We start from the raw sequence: 23752 nt of genomic DNA, 5'->3' as shown, positions 1-23752 counted from the left end.
AATTCATGAAGTGGCAAGTTTGTTAATGTTTCAGATGTAACTCCTTTACACCGTGATCTACTGAGAACCCTACTGGGAAGGAGGACGAGTGCATGTTTAGTTAATGGCGAACTGGGATGGGGGACACGGAGGTGACAAAGTTCTCGACCAAAGTACTAGAGTGTTGTGATTGGTCCATGTATGTTGGGGGAAGCCACACCGTGTGGGGATATAACCTGATGCCTGAGGCCAGATCAGGAGTTCTTTGCAAACCAACTCAGGTTTTGTTATTACTTCTGTGCAAGTGACAATAAAGTCTTTATCTTTCAAACCCGGTCCTTCCCGACCTATCTAGTCTGGGTAATCGTCCACAACGTGGTCAAGCGAAGAGGTCAGCTCTGGGACCGACCTTTGCCCCATCTCGGCCCCGTTTTAAAGGGCCCTAGGAAAGTGTTGGCATCCACGCTGGAGGACTTGGCATTTGCCCACTCGAGTTGAGACACTGGTACGGGTGCCAAGACTCTGACAGTGTCCACAGATTACCCTCAGAGGACACAGAATACCAAGTGGGTCCCCCAGCACACCGGAGAACACCATTCGGGGAACCGTAGGCTGTTGTCCGGCCAGCCACCAGCCATGACCACGTTCGACGACATCTTGGAGGAGGTGGGGAAGTTTGGCCGATGCCAGAAGCGCATCTTCGGCCTGCTGTGCATGGTGTCCATGCCCTGGGCCGGGGTCTACGTGGGCATCGTGTTCCAGGGCTTCACCCCGGAGCACTGGTGCCGTGACCCGGACGTGGCGGCCATGAGCAAGAGCTGCGGCTGGAGCCAGGCGGAGACGCGGCGGCTGGCCGTGCCGCTGGAGAACCGCTCGGGGGAGACGGTGCACAGCACGTGCCAGCTCTACGACGTGGACTGGAACGCCACGGGGCTGGCCTGTGAGCGGCCAGAGGTGGACCTGAGCAAGGCCCCCCTGGCGGCGTGTAAGCACGGCTGGGAGTATGACTACGAGGGCCGGCAGTCCTTTGTGACCGAGGTACGGGGTTTTACATTTTTTTTATTGAAGTGAAAAAAATCTTATACTGGATATACAGAGTCAAATGTTTTTCATATACAGTCAATGTGTTTAAATTTACAGTCAAAGTTACTTTTATTTAAAGTCTTGTATCAGGAAGAGTAGGAACATTTTGACTTTTACCTCATGACTAGAAGTCACAAATAGTCATCCTTACATCCAGACTCAAACTAATTGACTTTCTTCAAAAGGGAGGCTAAAAAGTAATCGCAATCTAATTATGGATTGCGTGTTGTGTTAATGTATTCTGTGTTGTGTAATTGTCATGATTTGTATGTGCATGTGTTTTGTGTGTTCCCAGTTTGACCTGGTGTGCGCTGACAGCTGGCTGGTGGACATGTACCAGGCCACCCTCAATGTGGGCTTCCTGGTGGGCAGCATCGCCACGGGCTACCTGGCCGACAGGTGGGGCCATGATTGGTTAATGAGTTGATGACAAAGACCGCCTCCGTAGCCCATTGGGAGAAATGTGTTTGTGAATGTGCAACATAAGAGTAAAAATGCCAAACGAAATGGTTCGGGATTAATTAGGGCTCGACAGTCGACACGCAAGGTGAATTTGCTGAACCAATCAGGGAAGAGATTCCCTGATTAGTCAGAAATTACCCAGGAGCGTTTTTTTAATCTAAATTGTCTCATACAAAGGCAGGAGCTGTCAACTCTAACAGAAATTCTCACAGAGCATCTCTCTCACTAATAGCAGACAGATGACTTTACCATTTAATACCAATGACATTCATAAAGGCTCTTAAATTGTACCTACACCTTTAAGCATGCAGATTAGAGTGTATACTTACTATATTATTCATTGTTATATTTGTCCATGCTAACATTTACTGCTTTGCTGCTTATTTGAGGGAATCCAGAAACCATGGATCTTGCATGGTGACTTGTACCTGAGGTATAACTCTGAGCATCTCTCTCGTGTCCAGGTTCGGCAGGAAGATCAGCTTTCTGATGTCCAACTTGTTGAACGGCATCATGGGCATCCTGGTTGCCGTGGCGCCCAACTACGTGTCTCTGCTGGTGTTCAGAGCGCTCTACGGCTTTGGCATCAAAGGAGGATGGGTGGTGGGATATGTGCTCAGTAAGCTCATTTGATATTCTTCAAAATGGAGGCTCTACTCAATTCAAAAACCCTATCCATGGAGACTCAGTGTTGACTATGTCATGACTTTGTCATTGTTCGTTGAGGATAGGAGACTGATTTGTCTCGTTGAGTGCTAGTTTGAGATTCTTAGTATATACACCACATCATCTGTGGGTCATTATCTGTTAAGGTTCTCAAGAATGTAAACATATCGGTCTTGGTTTTTCTTCCTGTATCTTCTCTCCTCCTCTTCCTCTCCTCTGCAGTCACGGAGCTGGTGGGCGTGGAGTACCGGAGGACGGTGGGGGTGCTCTACCAAATGTTCTTCAGCGTGGGCATCCTGCTGCTCCCCCTGCTGGCCTACTACATCACAGACTGGCGCTGGCTGCAGGTGGTCATCACTGTGCCCTACATCCTCTTCCTCTCCTACTACTGGTGAGTGGGCTCATCATCATCATCATCATCATCATCAGCTTAATACCAATCATAGATAATGATGCTCATAATCATCGTTCTCATCACAATCATAATGATCACAATCACATCCACAATCCTAATCATTATCATTATCATTATCATAATGATCATCATCATCTTGGTCATCAGGCCCATCACCGTCATAAATATATTATAATCATGGAATACATATTACGTTATAACTAGAACACATCCAATCAATAACCGGTCATATCCGTAGAATCATGAGCTGTGGGATTATATTCTTTACGGCCACATCTCATTATATACCCTGTCCACAGCCTACCTAGAATATGGTATTTTGGTATACTTTTTATTTTGGTATTTTTTGGAATTTTACTTCGGAACATAAACAGCAATAAATATAATTTACAAAACAATCAATTAATCAATCAAAATAATAATTTGGCTGCAGTTCCCTCGGAAATCACTAGGGGGATGGCAATCACTGCTTTAATGCATCCCAGTGACCTGATGGTAAAAGGTGAAATCTCCCCCCTCCAGGTTCGTCCCAGAGTCTCCCAGGTGGCTCCTCTCTCAGAACAACTCGGCCAAAGCGGTGGAGATTACCGAGGCCATGGCCAAGGAGAACAGGAATACTCTCTCCAAGAAGATAGAGGTAGGCCTGCTACACTCCTCCAGTTCACATCTCAATGGGCTTCACAGGTACCTGCAGTCCTAGTGACTGAGTTGAGCAAAGCAACTGTCAAACTGTAAAACAACCGTCAATCTCTCAGAGAAATTCTCTCAGAGAGCGACTCTCAAACTCTGAGAGCGACTCTCAAACTCAGAGAGCTATTCACAAAGCAGTTGAAGAGCGAGTCTGTAGCGCCCTTTCTGGTGGAACCACCACTGCTGGCGGATGGAAAACGGGTCATTCATTGCTCCACTTGTAATTTTAATACATGGCAGGACAGTCGCCATCAACAACCACTCTGTAACAATCATAATACTGCAAATGTAAGGGTTTTTAGCAGTAGGCCATAAGCTCAATCAAGCTCAAGCTCAATGTGTTACCAAGCTTGCTGACAGATGGTGACTTAACTGATATTTATTTCAATTAAAATCATGGAGATCTTCGAGATAGCCACTATAAACGAGAAGGGAGATCAATAATAAGTTGTTTTCAGTCTGAGAGCTTGGAGGCAGTTGGCGATTTCTGTGGCGTAAAAAAAATCTTATTTGAACTAGAAATATGCATATTAACATGTAGTAATAACCATTCCCTATTCCCTTTCCCTTTCTATCAAGATGTTGAACATAAGCTCTTATAAATAAATAAGGGCCATTCCTCATAGTCTGGGCTTGGTTTTGAACAGACCCTGAGAGATGACAACGCTGAAATATCCAATCCCTCCTTCATGGACCTGATCAGGACTCCCAAGATGCGGAAACACACCTTAATCCTCAGCTTCAACTGGTGAGCTCTCAGTGGATCCACAAGCATGCATTGGGTAATTTGGGATCATTCTATTAACTTGTATTCATATAAAACACCTGCAGAAAACAATTACACTAGCCATAGTTTATGGACCGATTGTCGGATGTTATGGTCGTCATTTCTGAGTCGGGTCTCACGCCTGCTTCCATCCGTATTCCAAGTACATGGCCAGAGGGCTTGTCAACAGCCAAACAGCGCCTGTTCTCTCCCCACATCCAGGTTCACCAGTGCCGTGGTGTACCAAGGTCTGATCATGAGACTGGGCATTCTGGGAGGAAACGTCTACATCGACTTCCTCATCTCGGGCCTGGTGGAGTTCCCCGCTGCCTTCCTCATCCTCTTCACCATCGAGCGCATCGGGCGCCGCCTCCCCTTCGCCACCGCCAACATCGTGGCAGGGGCAGCGTGCTTCATCACCGCCATGTTACCCGACAGTAGGTCAACAGCATGTTGGGGGGGGCGTTGGATACTGTGTGGCCCGGGGGGGGGGGTGTTATATAGGCCGTTGACCGTTTAATGGCATCAGTTTTTTAGGAAATATTGAGAGAAAATGTGTCTGCCGCCCAATCTGGCAATGTATTCATCTCCCTCTCCCTCGTCCACCAGGTCTGTTCTGGCTGAAGACGACGGTGGCGTGCATCGGCCGCCTGGGCATCACCATGGCTTTTGAGATGGTGGTGTTTGTGAACACAGAGCTCTACCCCACCTTCGTCAGGTACAGTAGCCTGCATGATGATACGCATCTTCGACACCATGTGTCCGTGGTGTCTTCTTGTTCAAAGAGCGCCTATCTATAGGGCGTACAGACATTTTCCTCCAGCGTGCCTACGATGTGGTGGATGTATGGATCAGTCTGCTGAGGTCCCCTCCACCAACATCTGACAGGATAGGAGGGTTTCATGTGATTTCCAAGTTCCATGAGAGATGTTCAAGCCCGCCGTCTTGGTACTTCTTGACCAAAATTGAACCAGGCAACCGGGTTGTTATTATCCAAATTGAAATGGTGAAAAAATAACCAAGATGGCGGCTTAGAATGTGCATGACGTCATGTGAAAACTCCACCTCCTGTATCACAGCGTTTGTATGTGTGTGTGTATGTGTAGGAACTTTGGCGTGTCCGTGTGCTCTACGCTGTGCGACGTGGGTGGGATCGTGGCCCCCTTCCTGCTCTACAGGCTGGCCGTCATCTGGCTGGAGCTGCCCCTCATCATCTTCGGTGGGTGGTCCACCTAAAACAAAACTTTGATCTTTCCGGTTTCTGAGAATTCAGGGGTCAGGAGCCTATGCATTTTTAGAGCAACACGTGGCTCTTTCAGGGATGGCATTTGGCTGCCCAACAAGGCAACAAATAGATAGTAAATCGCAAAAATTTAATGAAATTGTGCACAACATATTGTACGCCTTTCTAGGATAGAGCTATTCATTCTATAGATCATGAAATCCCAGAAAAAGGTTTTGGAAAAAGCATAATTTTTTCCAGCTTGAATGTCATGCCTAATTTGCAATTTCCCTTTGAACGTTGAATGGTAATTCTTATTTAGCTTTTATTGGAAAACATTTCAAGGAATTACATTTTGCATGGCTCTGCCAACAGATGCTTCAACAGCCTCTTTCGACTTGTGTGTGAGTGTGTGTGTGCGTGTGTGTGTGTGTGTGTGTGTGTGTGTGTGTGCGTGTTTGTGCGGGCATTTGCAATAATTTATTTAAAGCTGCAGTAGGTACGATTATTTTGGTGCAACATTTTTTTTTTTGCACCAAAACATTTATTATCATGCACACACAGACACACAGTCTTCTGTGAGTGAGTTTCATTGACCTTCGTAGCAGCAGTAACCCTGTATACACAACGTCCCCTCATCATAACGCCCATACACAACAGGGTTTCCAGGAAACTCCCCAATGGTTGTATGTGCCCGAATCCCCCTGATGTCCATTTTTTAAAGGCATAATTATAATTAACATTGCATCATCATCAACATCAAGATGTCGAACCATACCGCCGTCTAGATGTGCAGAAAATGCATGGGCCAATGTTGGGCTGATGACTCCCCGCTCCCCGTGAAACTCCCCGCTGCACCAGCTGATAGTGTCGCCCCTCTCTGGCCATCTCTCTGCAGGATCGCTGGCGTTCCTCGCCGGGGGCCTGGTGCTGCTGCTCCCCGAGACCAAGGGCATCCAGCTGCCCGACACCATTGATGATATTGAGTTCCCCGAGAGGTGAGATCCTAACCGTGACTCTTCATGTGATGTTTTAAGCTGTTCTGTTTTAGCTCCTGTTTCTGTTGACTATCTTTTATATCTCTGAGATGCCACGATACTAAAAAGTTTGAAATAAACCACCCATGTCAAATGTCATGTCCACTTCTATATGCATACACTTATATATATATTAGATATATTTATATTTAATGCGGATATAGCCACAACTAATAATGATATGGGTACTAAATACAAAATAGAGACGGATATCTATTCAGCAATCGACCATTCTTTTCTGGTCATCTGATAAGGGAATAGTGTAAGTGATGACCTTACAATGATTTGTCATTCAATTATTTGAGGGAAAATACAGAAGCACAAAAGACGAGGTAGACGAGAAGTGAGATCCAACCATGACTCTTCACGTTATATTTTAGTTGAACTTGTGACAGTGTAAAATGCATGATTTACGCACTGTATTATCTGAGTCAAACCCCTTTCTTCCTTCCAACCCCAGAGCCAAGGAGAGAATTGAGCTGAAGAAGCAGCAACTGGACAACCTGTTGGCAGCCAGCACCTCCACAGACGACAAAGACCCCGTCGCTGTTTGATGTCCGTTATTGTCAGGGTTCAGGGTTTAGGTCGCTAACGTATTTATTTATGTAGCAGGTTTGAGAGAGCTCTGTATATTTATGTTTTGGAAAAACTTTCATTACACATGTTTGCACAACTGTTTGTGTCTGCCTCCACTACCTGGAACACACTCTCAGTCCAGGGGCTCTGGCTGTGTTCGGTTTGGCCCACTTGTTCCCTCATTCCCTTCATAATGATAACTATGTAGTACACTATTTAGGGTATAAGTATGCGGGGAATTGGGACACAGATGATGCGCCTGAGAGCCATCGAGGTGGCGTGTGTTGGTGGCATAAACAAGCCGACACGTGCTAGATATCACCCTGGGAAAGCTCATTAGTATCATGACTGAATGTGCTGACCCGTCTCTTCTGGATGAATCCGTTGACAAGGAAAACCGCTATGCATCATGGGAGATAGTGAGAAAAAAAAGTGTGAATCAGTTGTACACTTATTTACGGTGCATTCACGGTATTAAGTAGTGAATCCGAGTTGTACACAACAACCACCACAAAACTGTATAGTAAATAGTCCGATATAGGGCACAGGTGGACCAAGCCTCTTTTCATGCGTGGTACCCTGATGGTGGAACAACCTAGCTCCATGCGGTCCTCAGAGCTGCTCCCTATATCTGAAAGACATCTTCTTCAGCCCCTACTCTTCAGGAGTCATCTCATAAACTGATGTGTGCACCCCTTTGTTTTAAGCTGTTCTATTTAAGCTCCTGTTTCTGTTGAGATGTACTATCTTTTATGTCTCTGAGATGCCACAATAATAAAAAGTTTGAAATAAACCATCCATTTCAAATGTCATGTCCACTTCTATATATATACACACTTCTATATGTATACACTCGTGTGTATATATATATATATATATATACACATTATATATATTTCTATATAATGCGGATATAGCCACAGCTAATAATGCTATGGGTACTAAAAACTAAATAGAGAGGGATATCTATTCGGGAATCAACCATTATTTTCTGGTCATCTGATAAGGGAATAGTGTAAGTGATGACCTTAGAATGAATTGTCATTCAATTATTTGAGGGTAAATACAGAAGCACAAAAGACGAGGTATAGCAATGATAGTATTTTATTATTTTATTTGAAATGTATTCTATTTTATATGTATATATACATATAAATACATATGTATATATGTGTGCTGATGTGTTGACCAATTCTTGTGATTGTTTGTGTGTGTGTAAGTGTGTGTATTTCTCTGATTGTGTGTATGTGTATGTTATACATCGTCCACGACTTGATGAATCAGAAATCTGTGGAAAAATAGGTTTCGAACACATCGTTTATTGACTCAAGATATATAAAAATGTGTGTGCGTGCATGGGTGGGTTTTGGGGGAGGCAATGGCCAGATCTCCCTAATTGGTTGCGATGGTTGCCTTGATCCAGTCAACAAACTTGGAGACGCGGGCGTACACTCCGGGCCTCATGGCGTTGGCACAGCCCAGACCCCAGGACGTCACACCCTGGATCACAAACTTGTTCTGGGCGTAGCACACCAGAGGACCACCGCTGTCTCCCTACAGGGGGAACGCGTACAAGCACACGCACACACAAATAATAGATTAATAGTAAGTGTCCATTTATTTGGGAATGTTGTCCATCATTGTATTTCATTGGTTTAACGCTACCACTAAATCTCTCTATGTACCTTGCAGCTAAATAACTAACACTGTCTCTCTAGCTACCTGTTAGCTTTATAACTACTACTATATCTCTATGTACCGGTTAGCTATATAATTACCTCTACAGTATATCTCTATATGTACCTTGCAGCTTTATAACTACCAGTATATCTCTATTTGGCTGTTAGCTATTCATCGATATATACACCAGTATATCTCTTTGTACCTGTAGGGTTACTGTATTTACCTGGCAGCTGTCAGTTCCTCCCTCAATGTTCCCGGCACACATCTCATGATCCTTCACCCGGCCGTTCAGGTAGGACGGCCTGTTGCAGATCTTGTTCTCAATCACCGGGAATCCCGTTTCCTTCAGAATGCCGTCTCCGCCCGTCCCTGCGGTCACAGTTCTGAGGTTACCATGCGTGCACGCGTGCATCCATCCACAATTGTACTCTCCTACTCCATTAACCACAGTCATCCTCCTCCTCATTCATCAACGTCATCATCCTTATCTTCAAAGAAAATACACATTTTCAAGTAAAGGCCCCACCAAGAAAGTGGACTTCATTCATTGAATTGCATGTTGAACCATTTTTGCAATTGTCGTCTTGTCTTCTTTGTACACTGCACACATGCACACACACACACTGCACACACACACAGCAACACTATTATGTGAACACACATACCTTGAGTTTCTCCCCAGCCAGTAACATAGCATTCGGTTCTGCTGGGAACCACATAGTCCTTTTCTGGCAGACACGCTGGCAGGACCTTTTCATTTATTTTTGCAGGGCTGAGAACACACACACACACACACACACACACACACACACACACACACACACACACACACACACAGAAATACATGTTCATGTTTACTTGTGGTGTTCATGTTAATTATTTAGTAGGCATAACAACAAATATAATAATAATTAAAAATCCCTACAATAGCAATAGGTAGCCACAGATACTCTGTGTAACGTAGTGTGTAATACCTACCTATTTGATACCTTACCCACTGGCTCTAACCCTCCCCTATACCAAGGCTATAAATAAGTAATTAACTAATGTTGAATATTGTACCTTTATTGTGAAGTGTTGCCCCTTGACTCTCCCAAGATGCTTTGCTCTTGGACAGTACTGACCTTTCCAGTTTGAGCAGCGCTATGTCCGCGCCGCCAGGCTCCAGGACCAGCTTGGATAGTCTCTTCTCCTGCTTGGACATCGCAATTGCAGATTCTCTTTGGATACCCATCACCACTTTGTAGAAGGACGGCAATTTGGAACTACACGGACATACACACACACACACACACACACACACACACACACACACACACACACAAAAGCAGTTGATTTAGCTCAGCCTACTCATGCTAAGGTTTCACAGAGAGTTTTTTCTTCCACACAGTAAGGTAAGGTAACAGTAGGGCAGTGGAGGTACCCTCATTAGGTAGTAAGACATAATCCCATGGGGGCTGATCACAGGGACCCTCTGCTTTTCACATCTCTATAAGCACACACACACACACACATGAATTGGGCATGAATGTAACGAGATGATGGGCAGACCTTTCAAGACAATGGGCCGCGGTCAGCACCCACTGGGGGTGAATCAGAGTTCCTCCGCAGAAATGCATCCCGCTTCTAGGGGGGGGGAGATAAAAATATAACAATAGATACAAGACATTAAACACAATGCAATGCAACTATTTTATCAAATGATTCAATTATCTGCATTTGTGTGTGTTTTCTTTCTTTCCGTTCTTTTTAGGAAAGCGATACAAAACAAAAGACTATTTTGAATGATTATGATTGTCAATTTTAGAAAGCAAACCACCAGGCACTTGCTGTGAAGAGAACGGACACACACACACACACACACACACACACACACGCTCGTGCCTCAGCTATACCACTCACCGGGTCCGCAGGCTGATCTGCCAGGGCCAGGAGTGAGGTTTGGAGATGCACCCCCCCACTATACGGCCGAAGCAGCGCTTGGGTTTGACCGCGGGTGTACCACAGCTCACCGCTGTGGCGGAGAAAGAACACTGGCGTTAACATGAACACGGTGTAAGATCATGACCCATGTTTAGAGGTGCTGAAGGTATGATTTGAGTGCTTTATAGAGAGAGAGCAGATAACAGCAAAAAAACTAAAAACAACAATCAGGGTTGCCCTGATTGGTCAGATTGGTCAACATCTTAATTAGCGTGATTGGACAGAGTTTGAACCCCTAATGTCTGCGGCCAAGCCTTCAGCTCCAGGAAGGAGGTAGAGGGAGGGCTGATGAGCTGTGAGTGTAGACACACAATCGACATTCACAGGCGCTCCACCCACCACACTCGGGGATCTCGCAGTAGTCCCACTTCTTGTTGCGGTCGGTGGTGTAGCACCACGGCCCGTTGACGTCGTCGTCCGGGTTACGGCAGTTCTGGGATCAGCAGAGGAGACGGGGGGGGGGATTGGAACGGCGGGTTGGGCCATGACATGAAGAACACAGCAACACACAGGGGTTGTGTGTGTCTATAGACGCATCAGTCGGACATTTAAACATGCTGGGTTCCTGTGTCGCATTGTTACTGAGTGTATTAAATCACTCAATATCTTATGATCGATTTAACACACACATACACACACACACACACAGACGCACGCACGCACGCACATGCATATGCACGCACGCACATGCATACACACGCACGCACATGCATACACACGCGCACGCTGGGCCTTACGTTGCTGTCCAGGCTCAATTGAGGGCTGGTCTGGGGAATGAAGCGGCTGTGTTTGTGGGGAACCTGGGAGGACCAGGCCTGGCAGGTGACCCCAGCGCTGGTCATGGAGGTGGAGCCGCGGTATGTGACGCCATTCCCCACCTTACAATCTGACCCAACCACACACACACACAGAGAGGCGCGATGAGTGAACAACATGGGCTGCAGTCAAAAGGCCGGTGAGATCTGATTTATTTGTTGTGCGATATCAACTGTAACTGTTGGCACTACCACTAAAAAAATACAAAAAACTAATCTGATTCCTATGGCTATGTTGCACTCTTATTTATCTTCTTTAAACTAGGTTGTGCAAAATCATCACTTGTTTTTTAAATTTTGCTGGTATGCCTTGATGGGGCTCCATCTTACTTGTCAGTTGCTTTGGGCAATAGTACAACTCAATGAGCGACACCATTTTGGGAGGATAGGAGCGTTGGATTGTCGCTAGTTATTATTTTTGTTGGTCATTGATTTGTTATTGTCATTATGGAGAGACCTTGTGGTGATTTAAGCTGCCACAGCGTTTCCTGTGGCGGATGTGGCAATACAACGTTTTCTGGTCTAGCGGTATGTCTTGCCTTTTTGACTTCACGCACACACACAAACACAAAAACCTCCTGACATATTTTAAGTTTTAGCCAGGGAAATAACTCTTTTATAATACTCTCTTTGTGCAATACTTTTGGATTATATATCCAATATATCCAAAGGATTTTAGAGTTCTGCCTAAGAACTGCAACCCTTTTGAATCTCTCAATATTGCAGGGCCTCACCAACAACAAATCTTGTTAATTACAGATAATCAAAAGCAGTTCCACCATCTGGGGGAAAAAAACCAAACAGCTCTGACCTCGCTCTGGAACTGACTCGGTGGTGCTAACGGTGGCGATGGGGGCCGGCAATATGGAGGGGGTTACGACAGTGGTGCACTTCTCCAGGTCGCAGAACTCCCAGCGGACTGCGGGGTTAGTGGTGTAACACCAGGGAGAACGATCGCCGTCCGGGTTCCTGCAGTAGTTCCTCTGCAGATCCCTGGGCAGCGAGTAAAGGACATGGTGTCAAATGAGGCAGCAGCAGTTAACAGGCTGGTCCGATAGCCCTAGGCGTTCCTATCGTCTCCCAATGAATGCTGTATATATAACCGTGTTATAAAACTTGTTAGAAACCTAAATGTTCATTTAAATTATGCTAATCATGTTAATTTAACAGTGCCCAGGCCACCGCCCCTTTGCCCTCATTGGATAAAATGATAAGAATAATTTGGTCGACTTTTAGTTGTGCTGTTGTAGTTCTAACTACTTTATTTTGATCTAATACGTTACATAAGGTCAAACTCATGTGTGTGTTTCCTTGCCACTCACGCCCTGGGGAAGGTCTCTGGGGTCTTGGAGTGGGAGTGGGGCGTCATGGCGGCCCATGCCTGGCACTTCTTCCCGCTGATGGTCGCTGACGTCGTACCGCGGTAGGTGGTTCCATCCCCCACGTAGCAGTTATCCTCCTCCGTTGGGATCACGGGCTCGTCTGTGTGTGTGTGTGTGTGTGTGTGTGTGTGTGTGTGTGGGTGTGAGAGTGAGGGAATCAACCTGATCGTCAACATCATTATCCCCACACCACCACAACCACCGCCATCATCATCATCATCATCATCATCATCATCATCATCATCACCATCACCACCATCGGGGTTGTCATGGTACCTGGCCTAACGCTGCCTCCACATGTGGGGATTTGGCAGTAGTCCCAGCGCACCTCTGGATCCGTGGTGTAGCACCAGGGCATCTTCTCGTTGTCAGGGTTACGGCAGTAGTTGTTTTCGAGGCCTCTGAATGGCACAGGGAAGCAGGGAGCGCCGTTCACTTGCACGTATATCTTAGACCAGAGTTAGGAAAATGTTGCCAATGTGTTCTAGAATACACCGAATGCTTGGTTTTAGCATGGAAATGAAAAACCTTTCTTCTTTCTTTCGAGAAATAAGAACATCAACATAACCTATGAGGGACAGAATTGCAAAAGTCCTGCTGCCCCCCTTCACGTATTTTCAACATGAATAGCAGTAAATGGCAATCGATAAGGACCATGCTATAAGACATAATGTATACTACAGTGATGCATAGTTAAAGACAGGGAGCCGTCCCTTTAATCTCAGGGTGTCCAGTCAGCGAACGCACTATTCAAGACAGTGAGTGGACCACCATTTTGTTTCTCCGTGGACGTCTTACCCGCAGGGGTAGCTGTCCGGGGCTCGGTTGTGGTTGTGGGGCGTCTGGGACGACCAGCGCTGGCAGGTCTTGCCGGACATCGTGGTGGAGATGGTTCCCCGGTAGGCCCTGCCCTCGCCCGACGCACAGGTCAGCTCAGGGGTCACGGTGGGCTGCGGGGACGCTACAGACGTGGAGGTCAAAGTTCAGTATGACCAACGGCCCTTTTATATCCTGTTAGCGCCACCTTGTCAGATTTGTTTTTAGCTTATCTGGTCTGTTCACACTGCCCTGTATTCTATTCATCTATTAATTTCACTGAAAATACATTACATTTTTTCTCTTTCAAGTGATCCATTAAGTGAGGGCAAGCTTTACTGTCTGTCTGTCTGTCTGTCTGTCTGTCTGTCTGTGTCTCTCTCTCTCTCTCTCTCTCTCTCTCTCTCTCTCTCTCTCTCTCTCTCTCTCTCTCTCTCTCTCTCTCTCTCTCTCTCCCTCTCTCTCTCTCTGAAATAATAATGCGACACATTACACTCTCAAGTTATATTATGTGGAAGGATTCAGATTAAATCCAAGGTGTTGCTGTCTTGCATGAGTGAATGTGTGCGTGCGTCAAACGTGTGGACTCACTGCATTGGGGTATGGCGCAGTAGTCCCAGCGTTTGGAGGGGCTGGTTGTTAAGCACCAGGGTTTGGGCTCCCCGTCAGGGTTCCTGCAATAGTTTGCCTCCAGATTCTTGTCGGTGAGACTGGAGGAGAGAGAGAGAGAGAGAGAGAGAGAGAGAGAGAGAGAGAGAGAGAGAATTTGGGGGGTGGACGAAGTACAATTATTTTTTGTATTTTATGTTTCATATTTCATCGTATACGATATTGTACTCCCTCTTTATATTTCACTTGTTGACCTTTTAATTTGTTATATTTGTTGTAGTTAATTTTGATATTTTTTCTAATATAAATGTTTATTTAAAAAAAATAAAAATAAAAAAAAGCTATTTTGAAATTGAGAGAGAGAGCGAGAGCAAGACCGAGAGCGAGAAAGAGAAAAAGAGAGAGAGAGAGAGAAACACAATGAAACTGTGGGGGGGGGGTCCGTACGTGGCGGGGTTGTAGCCATGGTTGTGGGGCTTCTGGGAGTCCCAGTTCTGGCAGGTGAAGCCGCTGACGGTGGTGGAGATCTTGCCCCTGTAGTCCTCCCCGCTGCAGTGGATACACTCCTCTGTGTGGATGGAGGGGAGATAGTGGGGGAGAACGGGTTAATAGAGATGTCTGTTGTCGTGGCAATTTCCTTTAACAGATATTGCATCTAAGACAGATGAGATTTCTCAATGCAAAAAAGCACACAATACTTGGCAGACTTATCCTAGGTTTAATGCATGCATATATTACATTCCTCTCTAGCAGAGTGAGTCCAGAATACAGTTTGACAGTTATTTATACCGTTTCAGATCCTTCCCACATTGCAGATGTCAATAATCAAATCAAATAATGTTTACCCAAGACACAGAGGTGCCTGTGTTCTTATCAAGGAGAAGAGGATGTCTTCCTTTGTGACCGGTTAACCCAAGTACGAAGGTTATATTATTGGTTGACTCTAAGGAAGGTGGGACAGCTGACCAGAGCACATGGGTTAACATTTTGACAACATCGCTCCTTGGTGAGGTGGCTGAACCAAGCACAAAGGTCAATAAATAGTCGACTCTGGGGAAAGGCAGGATGGCAAGACAATATGCGAATATAGAAAACAAGGCCTAAGTTATAAAATGAACAACACGTAGATTTTTCCATCACACTGTCCACGCTGTTTCTCTAATATCTGTCTTTGTATGTGTCTGTCTATCTCTCTATGTATGTGTCTGTCTATCACTCTATGTATGTGTCTGTCTATCTCTCTTTGTATGTGTCTGTCTATCACTCTATGTATGTGTGTATCTTGGTCTTCTCTCTCTCTCTCTCTCTCTCTCTCTCTCTCTCTCTCTCTCTCTCTCTCTCTCTCTCTCTCACCACTGCAGTCCGGCACTCCGCAGGTCTCCCAGCGCTTGTTGGGGTCCGTGGTGTAGCACCAGGGGCCGTTCACGTCGCTCTCTGGGTTCCTGCAGAAGTTGGACACCAGGTCTGCCGAGGGGTGGTTCAGGGGGGTGAAGCTGCAGAACAGTCAACAACAACATTAGTAAAAAAATTAAAAGTAAAGTTAAATTTATTTATAAGGCACATTTAAAAACAGTTTTAACTGGCCAAAGTGCCGTACACGGTGCAAACAAAGGTATATAAAATAACACAGACCACTTTATATACCTACAGTATATAAAGTGTTCCAAGGGCCCCGACATTCTCTGAGGTAGGGTTTTGGCCATTTTCAGTAATAGACTAGTATTCCACTGCTTATCATGGAAGACTTACAAGAGTTGCAAGGCATAATTGCCCAGTCCGCCAAGCTGGGGGCCACCGAACATCGATGGGCAGCCCAGCTGGCGTCTTTTGATTTTGAGATCAAGTATCGCTCTGGCCGCAGCAATAAGAACGCTGATGCCCTGTCAAGGCAGTACCTGTCCAGTGCGAACTTGAGTGGGTTGGCTCTCCCTGGAACTTTGGTCCCAGTCTGCCTGCAGCAGGCTTCTGCACCAAACCCTGTGGTGTCGGCAACACAGTCAATAATATCGGTCCTCCTAGGTCACTCCCCCTCTGACATCCGCTCCATGCAGGCCGACGATCCTTGTTTGAAAGAAGTCTTGGCATTCTGGATAAGACGGGTGCCACCTTCCACCGAGGAGCGGCATCGTGTCTCTAAACCAGCTCTGGGGTTCCTGCGCCACTGGAATCGATTGGTGGAAAAGGAAGGGGTATTACATCGTCTGGTTTTCCCGATGGGGGTGAGGAAACATTATAGCTCCTCCTGCCTGCAGCCCTCAGACAAGAAGTCCTGAAACTGCTGCATCAGGACCATGGCCACCAGGGGGCGGAGCGCACCACCGAACTCTGCCTCCCGCAGGTTGTTTACTGTTACAACACCACTCCTCACCAAGCCACGGGAGTGAGTTAGTTAGTTAGGCCTTTAAGTTCCCTAGGGAACATAGGCCATCGATGAAACCCCTCCATCCTCTTCGGTCTTGTGCCTTCCGATCCAGTTGTTGCCATGTCAGCCCTTTTCTTCTGAGTGTGTGGCCTATCCATTTCCATTTTCTCCTCCTGATTTGGGTCTCTATTGGTTCTTGTTTGGTGAGTTCCCACAGGTTGGCATTTGAGATGGTGTTGGGCCAGTAGATTTCCAGGAGATTCCATGGGAGAATCCCCATTTTTCTTAATGTTTGGTCGAGAACCCACACTCTGAATAGACTTCCTCTTGGGATGTGTCCAGGAACCAGTACCGGGAACTGTGCAGGACTGGGTTGTGGAGCACAAAACACAGCTCAGGTTGGCTTTTGAGAGGGCACAACAGCGCTCGGCACCTTGGCCATAGCGGCTGACGATCCTCCTGGGGAGGAGGACTTATGGCTCATGGTCTCTTGCCAAGCCCCAGTCCAGTCCCGTCCTGCTGGCTCAAGTTCCTCAGTTCCCTCAGGGCCCCTTGAGCCAACACCTTTACAGTACATGCCAGTTTCGGAACATGGCTCAGTTCAGGATGGTAGCCCACCTCTGGCGGTGCTTGACTTTCCCGGTGAAACGCTGAGTTTTTCCCTGCCGGTCCGGCGGCAGACGGGGTGTTCCAGGGCCGGTCAGCACTCCAATGTTTACCACCTTCCAAGGTCAGCTGCAAAAGGTCCTGAAGGTTAGGTACCTTGATTATGCATGGGTAGCGCTAGCCAGCCGTGAGGCAGTGGTGTTAACGTCGGCTGAAATTCTGTCTCACAGGTGGTCGTCGGGGTGACGACTCAAATAGGGGGGTGGTAGAATGTGGCAGGTTGAACTATACCCCTGGCCGTTCTCTGGGTATGATTGGCCGAGCCATAGCCATCCAGATTAGGGGGGCAGACTTTTATTTTAATATAAGGTCAGTGGACGTCATCGGGAGGGATATGTCCTGCCCGTTGTTTTGCTTCCAGGGCGCCCATTACTCAGTGGCGTAGGCTGGAAGTTGGCTGGTAGCTGCTTCGCATGGCGTTCGTCCGAAACTTGTTGCAAGTTACCAATTCCATTGCAAGTTTACTCGTTCGGTGCTGGTTTGGGATCACCTGGAGGTAGGCTGTTCTTCATTTACCATTCTCGTCAGTCAACGTGCGCTCGCTTGTAAATTAAAAGCTATCCCTTCTCCGGTTGTGCTGTTAGCCGTAGATGAGCTACGACTTCGCTCTCCATGACCGGCTGTTCTGAGCGGAGGCATTCCTCGTTACCACGTTCTGAAGTGGATCGTAGCCAAGTACCCCAACGTCACTGAGAGGCTGCTGTTCTGTTGTACAACAAATTTGCAGTCTCAAAGCATGACGACTTGCATACGCGATTTATTGTTCTCTTTAATTTAAAGCATTGGGCTATTGGCATGTCTACCTACCGCTTGACCCGCATGCTTCTGGTTTATTGTTTTTTTTGCTTTGGTGTTTGTATTAGGCTACGCAGTGGTGTGCTGCTCATCTTCCCTGCTTGCCCTGCATGCTGCTTTATGCTTATTGTTTGTGTTAATGTGGTGTAAGTGTTGTGCTGCCCCTTGCTCTGCTTGACCCGCATGCTAAATGTTGGTTTATTTTGTTGGTTTAATTTGTCGGTTTCTTTAATTTAACTGTGGGTGTTTATTCGTCCAGTCTGCTGGTTTATTGTGTCGTGTACTGTCTTGTGTGTCTTATGTGGTGACCATAAATGTATTTGATATCTGGTATTTTGTAATTATATTTAACTGAACTCAAGTTTTCAACTCAGATTGTACAAACCTGTATTGCCTAAACTGTGTAGTGTCTCGGGTTGCTGTGGCTCATGTTAGCTAGCACAGTTCTGGTCCTAGGATATCCCCTCCCCTAGGTGGCGTTGTCGAATGACCCAAATTTCTTGCCACGGTCACACATAGGTTTATCTGGATAGCAGACGTGGATATTAAAATCACCCAAAACCAACAGACGATCATGCAATGTTATATGATGCAACAGAAAGTCAGAAAATTCTGTAATGAAGGCCTTGTTTGGTTTCGGGGGCCTGTAGACCAGGGCGTACACTAACGGAGTTGAAGTAGATTCCACCATTACGCAATGACTTTCAAAGGTGGAATAAGACCCCACAGAAAGTAGCCGTAATTTGAATGTATCCCTAAAAACCAAAGCTACACCACCACCCCTCCCGGAAGACCTAGGCATGCTAAGGAAGAAGCAGTTTGTTGGACAAAGACATATTTTTCACCCGTGCCCGCACCTATGCAAGTCTCTGTTAAGAACAGTAAATCCAAGTGTCGTTGAGTAAAAAAGTAATTTAAAAGGCAGGGCCAGTCGGTTTTCGGGGGATGCGAGGAGTCAAGTGAACCGGAATGTTTGCCTGGGTGATCAGAGGCAAGGAGATAAGCAGGGATCAATGCCCCCATTTCTACGTTGTCTGATCGACGATCGGATGAGCGGTGCTGACAGCACAGTTGGAATGGTGCTGTCAGATGCGGCATGGATGTGGATTTTATGCCGACCGCCTCGGTGTGAATACCGGGGCTGCCGTGCGATGCAGAGACTGGTGCAAAGTTTTTAATCTTCAGTTGGCAGCCGATGGGACGAGGAGTTTAACTGTAGCAAGTCAGTTGCAAAGTAGGTTAAATCCACTGTGGCCTGCGGTGCCATGACAGATACGCAGGTATGAATCCACACGGACAGCAAGGCGTTGATGCGGAAGACGAGAGAAGTATGCGGCGGGCACTTTTTATCTCCCCATGGATCACCGGGATAGCCAGCAGAACTCACCGCCAAGTTGGATCAAAACCTCGATAGGCCACCTGGCCATGCTCATGTCGGGAAGTCTGCACTCTGTCAATGGCAGGGACAGCTCGAGTTAGGCTGGTAAGAATGCCGGCGCACCAACAGCGACAGGTCTGTGGCAGGCATGTAAGTCCAATTTTATCAACTAGAACGATATAATAATCCAAATAGGCTCAAGCGTCAAGTGTCTACGTAGCACTTATCCAAAACCGACAGGTGGTAGGGGGGAAAAAAAAAAAGTGTACACTCAGTGTACACTCTACCTGATCAGATGGCTGCTTTATTTATCAATCATCAACAAATGCATTCATTTGGTGATGTCCTAACAGGAAATAAAGGAAAATATAAATAATTTAATTTAAATAAAAAGAGAGCATAGGGAGCCTGTATTATTTGGTAATGACACTGCATCAATACATCTCTTGTGACAGTGGAGGCCAATGTAAACAGAACACACTCAAACAGGTCATTGCTCTACATTCTGCTATGGCTCGATTGTAAAAGGGTCAGGACATTTTTTTCATATCAGTTGAGTGCACCTGGCAAACAGTAAAATGTTTTGGTCGCATTAATGTTAATGTTCTGGGAAGAATGACAGTACATATGAGAAATACAACAAAACCGTGGACAAATCATGTGTCAAATCAAATGGCATGGCATATTGTGCCATTTGATTTACTTAAGAAAAAGCAATGCTATTGGTAGTGGAATACTAACTTAGGAACGTGTGGGATAGTTGACGACCATCTCTGACAGGTCCTTCCCGTCTTCGTCCTGGCCTTGGTTCCTCTGTAGTCGGTTCCTATTCCGTTTACACACTCCAGCAAGTATCCTGAACAAGGGGGAGGTCAAGGGTTGGCATTATGTTGTGTAGCAGATTAACAGTTTGATTTGTTTGAATTACATTCACACAGTGTGTCAAAAAATCGATTGAGACTTAATAATCAGTAACAGTATGTAATATTGAAGATGCTCTTTCCTCAGAGACAGGGAGATGGAGACAAAGACCGAGACAGAGACAGAGACAGAGACAGAGAGAGAGAAGATGGGGAACCTGCCTTTATTCTCATACAGAGCTGCGCTGGCTCTACGCATAACCCGTTCCGTTTTGGAGTTATCCTGCGCTGTCCAACACTCCGTGTCCTTCTCTATGTACATGAAGGACCTGCAGGTAGGCAGAGAGACAACCAGTGTGTAGCAAGCTTCTGGATCATACCATCATGTAGAGCTGAGGTGACTGGAATCATCTGAGAATATAGGGCTGTTTTTGTGGGTACGTACTTGCATACAAAGTCTGTCTCTGTGTCACATTTGGCGGCGCACTCTTCTAGCGAGTTCACAATGTACTCTCGTCTATGCAGCGAGATGATCCACGCCCCCTCCGTCTTGGAGTATTTGTCCTGGACGGCCCCGAAGACTGCAGCTACAACAACAACAACAACAACAACAACACGTCAAATGTTTGAGGCCCTCATTACGCACATACACACACACACACACACACACCGGCCCAAAATATTAATACACCCGACCTGACTTTAACTTGTGGAACAGACCTGAAAGCAACAGGAACAGCAAAGTACAAAATGTGTCAATGGGCCGACTTGATAATGAATTAGGAAAGTGTGCGTTTTAAAGATTGTCTTAATTGCAGATGAATTGGGAAAGTCAAAGTATCATCGTTTATGTTAGTTAGAGAGTGATTTGTGTTTTTATCAAGCTATTTGAGAATTCTGAGAATTCTATCAACGATTCAAATATTGTGTTAATGCCAGCTGGTCAATGACGTGACATAGGCAGGCTTTTGTGACTCGTGGTTATCGTACACCTTTATTTTAGTTTTCGAAATATATTTTGCCTTTTATCACAGTTGTATTAAACATGGACCATACTATCTCATAACTCTGTATGAAACTTTAAGTATCTTTTTTTGTTACAGTATCCTATTTGACAATGCAAGACACATAAAAAAATAAACACTGTCTGTCCGTTCTACATAGAGACGCACACTATCATGCCCCTAACGAGGGCCGAAGCTCCACAACACAAATGAGAAGAAACCTTGAGTGGGGACTTGGGAGTAAGCTCTGGCAGGATGGCTAGCCTGGGCCTATTTCTGCATTGTTTGTGAAGTGATGCAATGGCCTGGCAAGACACAGTTCACAGTTCAGTTAACACAGCAGGCAGCGGCGTGCGGGTTGCAACATGGTTCATACTGAGCGGTCCACGGGGAGTCATTAGACCTGAGACCTCTGGCCTCTTTAGAGGGAATCATCGAGCTGTGTGTCATCGCCCCGCGGACAGCCGACGTGCTATTGGATATGATAAAGGGCTTAGGTATATGGTGTGGTCTTATTGCAATGTCCTCTCCCCTTTTGAAGAATACAGGGACGTTGGAATTTTAGTTGTTGTTTTGGTTTATCTGTATTTGTTTTGTAATTTATGGTGAAATGATGCGTCATTATAGGTCAACATGGTTGCGTGGGATGTGTATCATGTTTATATGTAGGCTATGAGGTCATCTGATAAAATAACTGATATTTTCATTATACACCACTAATTTTAACAGTTTGGCTTCATTCTATTATTGTTCATTCTATCTATTATTAAGTTGCTCTCATATTTAAACAAAAATTACAATAAAGAAAGGATTATCTTTTTTAGAATAATTAATACAGATATTGATTTAAGCAGTGAAATTGCTGTAAGCAGCCTCAATCTATAAAAACAGACGTAATGTGTTGTGGAAACCACTTTTAAGGTTACATTTGTCATTAATCCAGGAATGTCAATCAATGTGAATGTGGAGATGAAAAAAAAATATTAACGGCATGGCTGTAGTGAATTTGTTGATGCCATCAAAAAATACATAGAGGTCATCAGGTAAAAACTGACCATAACATATTAAAGTCGGTCTTGCGTCTCCCGTGATTGAAATCCCCCCTGATTATCCTACACTCATCGATGGAAATGCTAGGAATGTCCATGTGATGGGTCTTACCGGTGCAGAGGAGCGCTCCCAGGAGGAACGTCGTTTTGTACAAATCCATGGCAAGGCCCTCGCTAGCAGTTCATAGCGAGCCAACTACGGTCCTCAGGTACCGACCGTCCCTTCTATTTGGGGGGCTTTTGGCCGTGTCATTAAGACAAATAAGATAGGTCTTAATCATGAGTCAATCATTGGCCTGACGAGGACATGGTGGGTGCAATGGGTCAGAAAGCTTTGTTTGTCCCTGCTGGAGGTGTATTTGGGAACACCGCTGGGTTGGTCTCAGTAGTGCACAGGACCATCCTGCCCTCCCCCCACTGCTCTTCACGCTGACTCATAATACATAGAATGTAAAAATAAACTCAAATCAAAGCATTTGTATTGGTATTTGCAATATGATATGGACAATATACCTTTTTCACAGAGGCCTCCTCGTAGGACATAACACTAATTATGGGTCTGCTCCTTTCATGGCACGACAGCTGTGATGGTCCTATGATGACACCTCTGTGAAAAGGTCTATAATAATGCATATTAGTTAACTAACACTAATACTAAGTCTCTATTGAGAACTGTTTTGTATTGAGAGTCAACCACTTAACGTCTGTCGTCATTTGGACTTTCTTTAGAATCAAACATATACCTACTTAAATGGTGAAATTACAAGAGTTTCCCCTTTTTCTAACACCATGTGAACTCAAAAAAATGTCACCACCTAAATGTGCTGGCAACAACAGTAAAATCATTATCTTTAGACTATTGTACAACAGCTTCAACATAATGGGGTTCATATTACCTACGAATGCAGTGCGATTCAGACCACTGTTAGATCAATATAGAGGGTTAATCTTCTGCCAAAGCCGTGCAATGTCCAAAACAGCAAATACAACGTTAGCAAACAAATTGGTAACTAATGCATTTTGATGTCACATTATAGCCAAACTAAACTAAAAAACAGGCCTCCCTGAAAAACATCTTACATATCCTGCTCGCTTTTTTTATGTCTGTTTTCTTACAAAATAATATAATCTCTCTCTATATATATATCTCTCTATATATATATATATATTACTACTTACTTTAAATACTTGTATATGTTGTCATGTTTACTTTTATACATAGGCTTTTATTTATTATTTCCCCTTTTGTTTATTATTCATCAGGTAATGCCAATGGTGGGACACCTTTGTGGGAAGTGTGCGGAGTAGAGGACACCTCATTTTGGGTTCAACGCTTGGCTGACATTGACGTCACGGCTGTTTAAAAAAGATACGTGAACAACAGTTCCTCACCATTAAGCCACCAGAGGGCGTCCAAGACTCCAAAACATGCGATGAAAACCAACTGAGTGGTG

At 45.4% G+C, this 23752-nt stretch overlaps 2 protein-coding genes across 3 annotated transcripts; one reads left to right on the top strand and one right to left on the bottom strand.

The window, feature by feature from the left end:
- The first annotated feature begins 242 nt into the window (after window positions 1-242).
- slc22a2 (solute carrier family 22 member 2) lies at window positions 243-7694 on the top strand. Its single transcript, XM_084483872.1, has 11 exons — window positions 243-1017; window positions 1358-1461; window positions 1989-2143; window positions 2413-2581; window positions 3128-3242; window positions 3943-4043; window positions 4284-4498; window positions 4671-4779; window positions 5168-5280; window positions 6182-6281; window positions 6781-7694. Exons 1-11 carry the CDS (start codon window positions 616-618, stop codon window positions 6872-6874), a joined length of 1677 nt encoding a protein of 558 aa, XP_084339998.1. The 5' UTR covers window positions 243-615; the 3' UTR covers window positions 6875-7694.
- Window positions 7695-7993: 299 nt separating this feature from the next.
- plg (plasminogen) lies at window positions 7994-22549 on the bottom strand. Of its 2 annotated transcripts, XM_084483944.1 has the most exons (20): window positions 22411-22549; window positions 20691-20832; window positions 20468-20574; window positions 20127-20241; window positions 19395-19457; window positions 15538-15677; window positions 14632-14752; window positions 14167-14285; window positions 13558-13720; window positions 13036-13160; window positions 12700-12859; window positions 12189-12370; window positions 11300-11448; window positions 10902-10995; window positions 10482-10593; window positions 10131-10205; window positions 9704-9844; window positions 9245-9351; window positions 8803-8948; window positions 7994-8450 (listed from the first exon to the last, which is right to left on the bottom strand). In XM_084483944.1, exons 1-20 carry the CDS (start codon window positions 22457-22459, stop codon window positions 8289-8291), a joined length of 2472 nt encoding a protein of 823 aa, XP_084340070.1. In that variant the 5' UTR covers window positions 22460-22549; the 3' UTR covers window positions 7994-8288. The 2 variants fall into 2 exon arrangements, with proteins under 2 accessions (XP_084340070.1, XP_084340071.1); XM_084483945.1 differs by lacking the exon at window positions 19395-19457.
- Window positions 22550-23752: the final 1203 nt, after the last annotated feature.

The sequence above is a fragment of the Micromesistius poutassou genome (assembly GCF_964030765.1).
Source record: "Micromesistius poutassou genome assembly, chromosome: 19".
NCBI classification, from domain to species: Eukaryota; Metazoa; Chordata; class Actinopteri; order Gadiformes; family Gadidae; genus Micromesistius; species Micromesistius poutassou.
The sequence above is the reverse complement of the archived record's forward strand: the minus strand, read 5'-3'. Positions and strand labels throughout refer to the sequence as shown.

Coding starts and splice junctions, on each gene's coding strand:
- slc22a2 (XM_084483872.1), top strand. CDS start 616: ATGACCACGTTCGACGACATCTTGGAGGAGGTGGGGAAGTTTGGCCGA. Junction 4,499..4,670: donor CACCGCCATGTTACCCGACA/GTAGGTCAACAG, acceptor CTCGTCCACCAG/GTCTGTTCTGGCTGAAGACG. Junction 5,281..6,181: donor GCTGCCCCTCATCATCTTCG/GTGGGTGGTCCA, acceptor ATCTCTCTGCAG/GATCGCTGGCGTTCCTCGCC.
- plg (XM_084483944.1), bottom strand. CDS start 22,459: ATGGATTTGTACAAAACGACGTTCCTCCTGGGAGCGCTCCTCTGCACC. Junction 15,678..19,394: donor GGTTTTGATCCAACTTGGCG/GTGAGTTCTGCT, acceptor ACTGTTCTGCAG/CTTCACCCCCCTGAACCACC. Junction 8,949..9,244: donor TGGCTGGGGAGAAACTCAAG/GTATGTGTGTTC, acceptor CTGTGACCGCAG/GGACGGGCGGAGACGGCATT.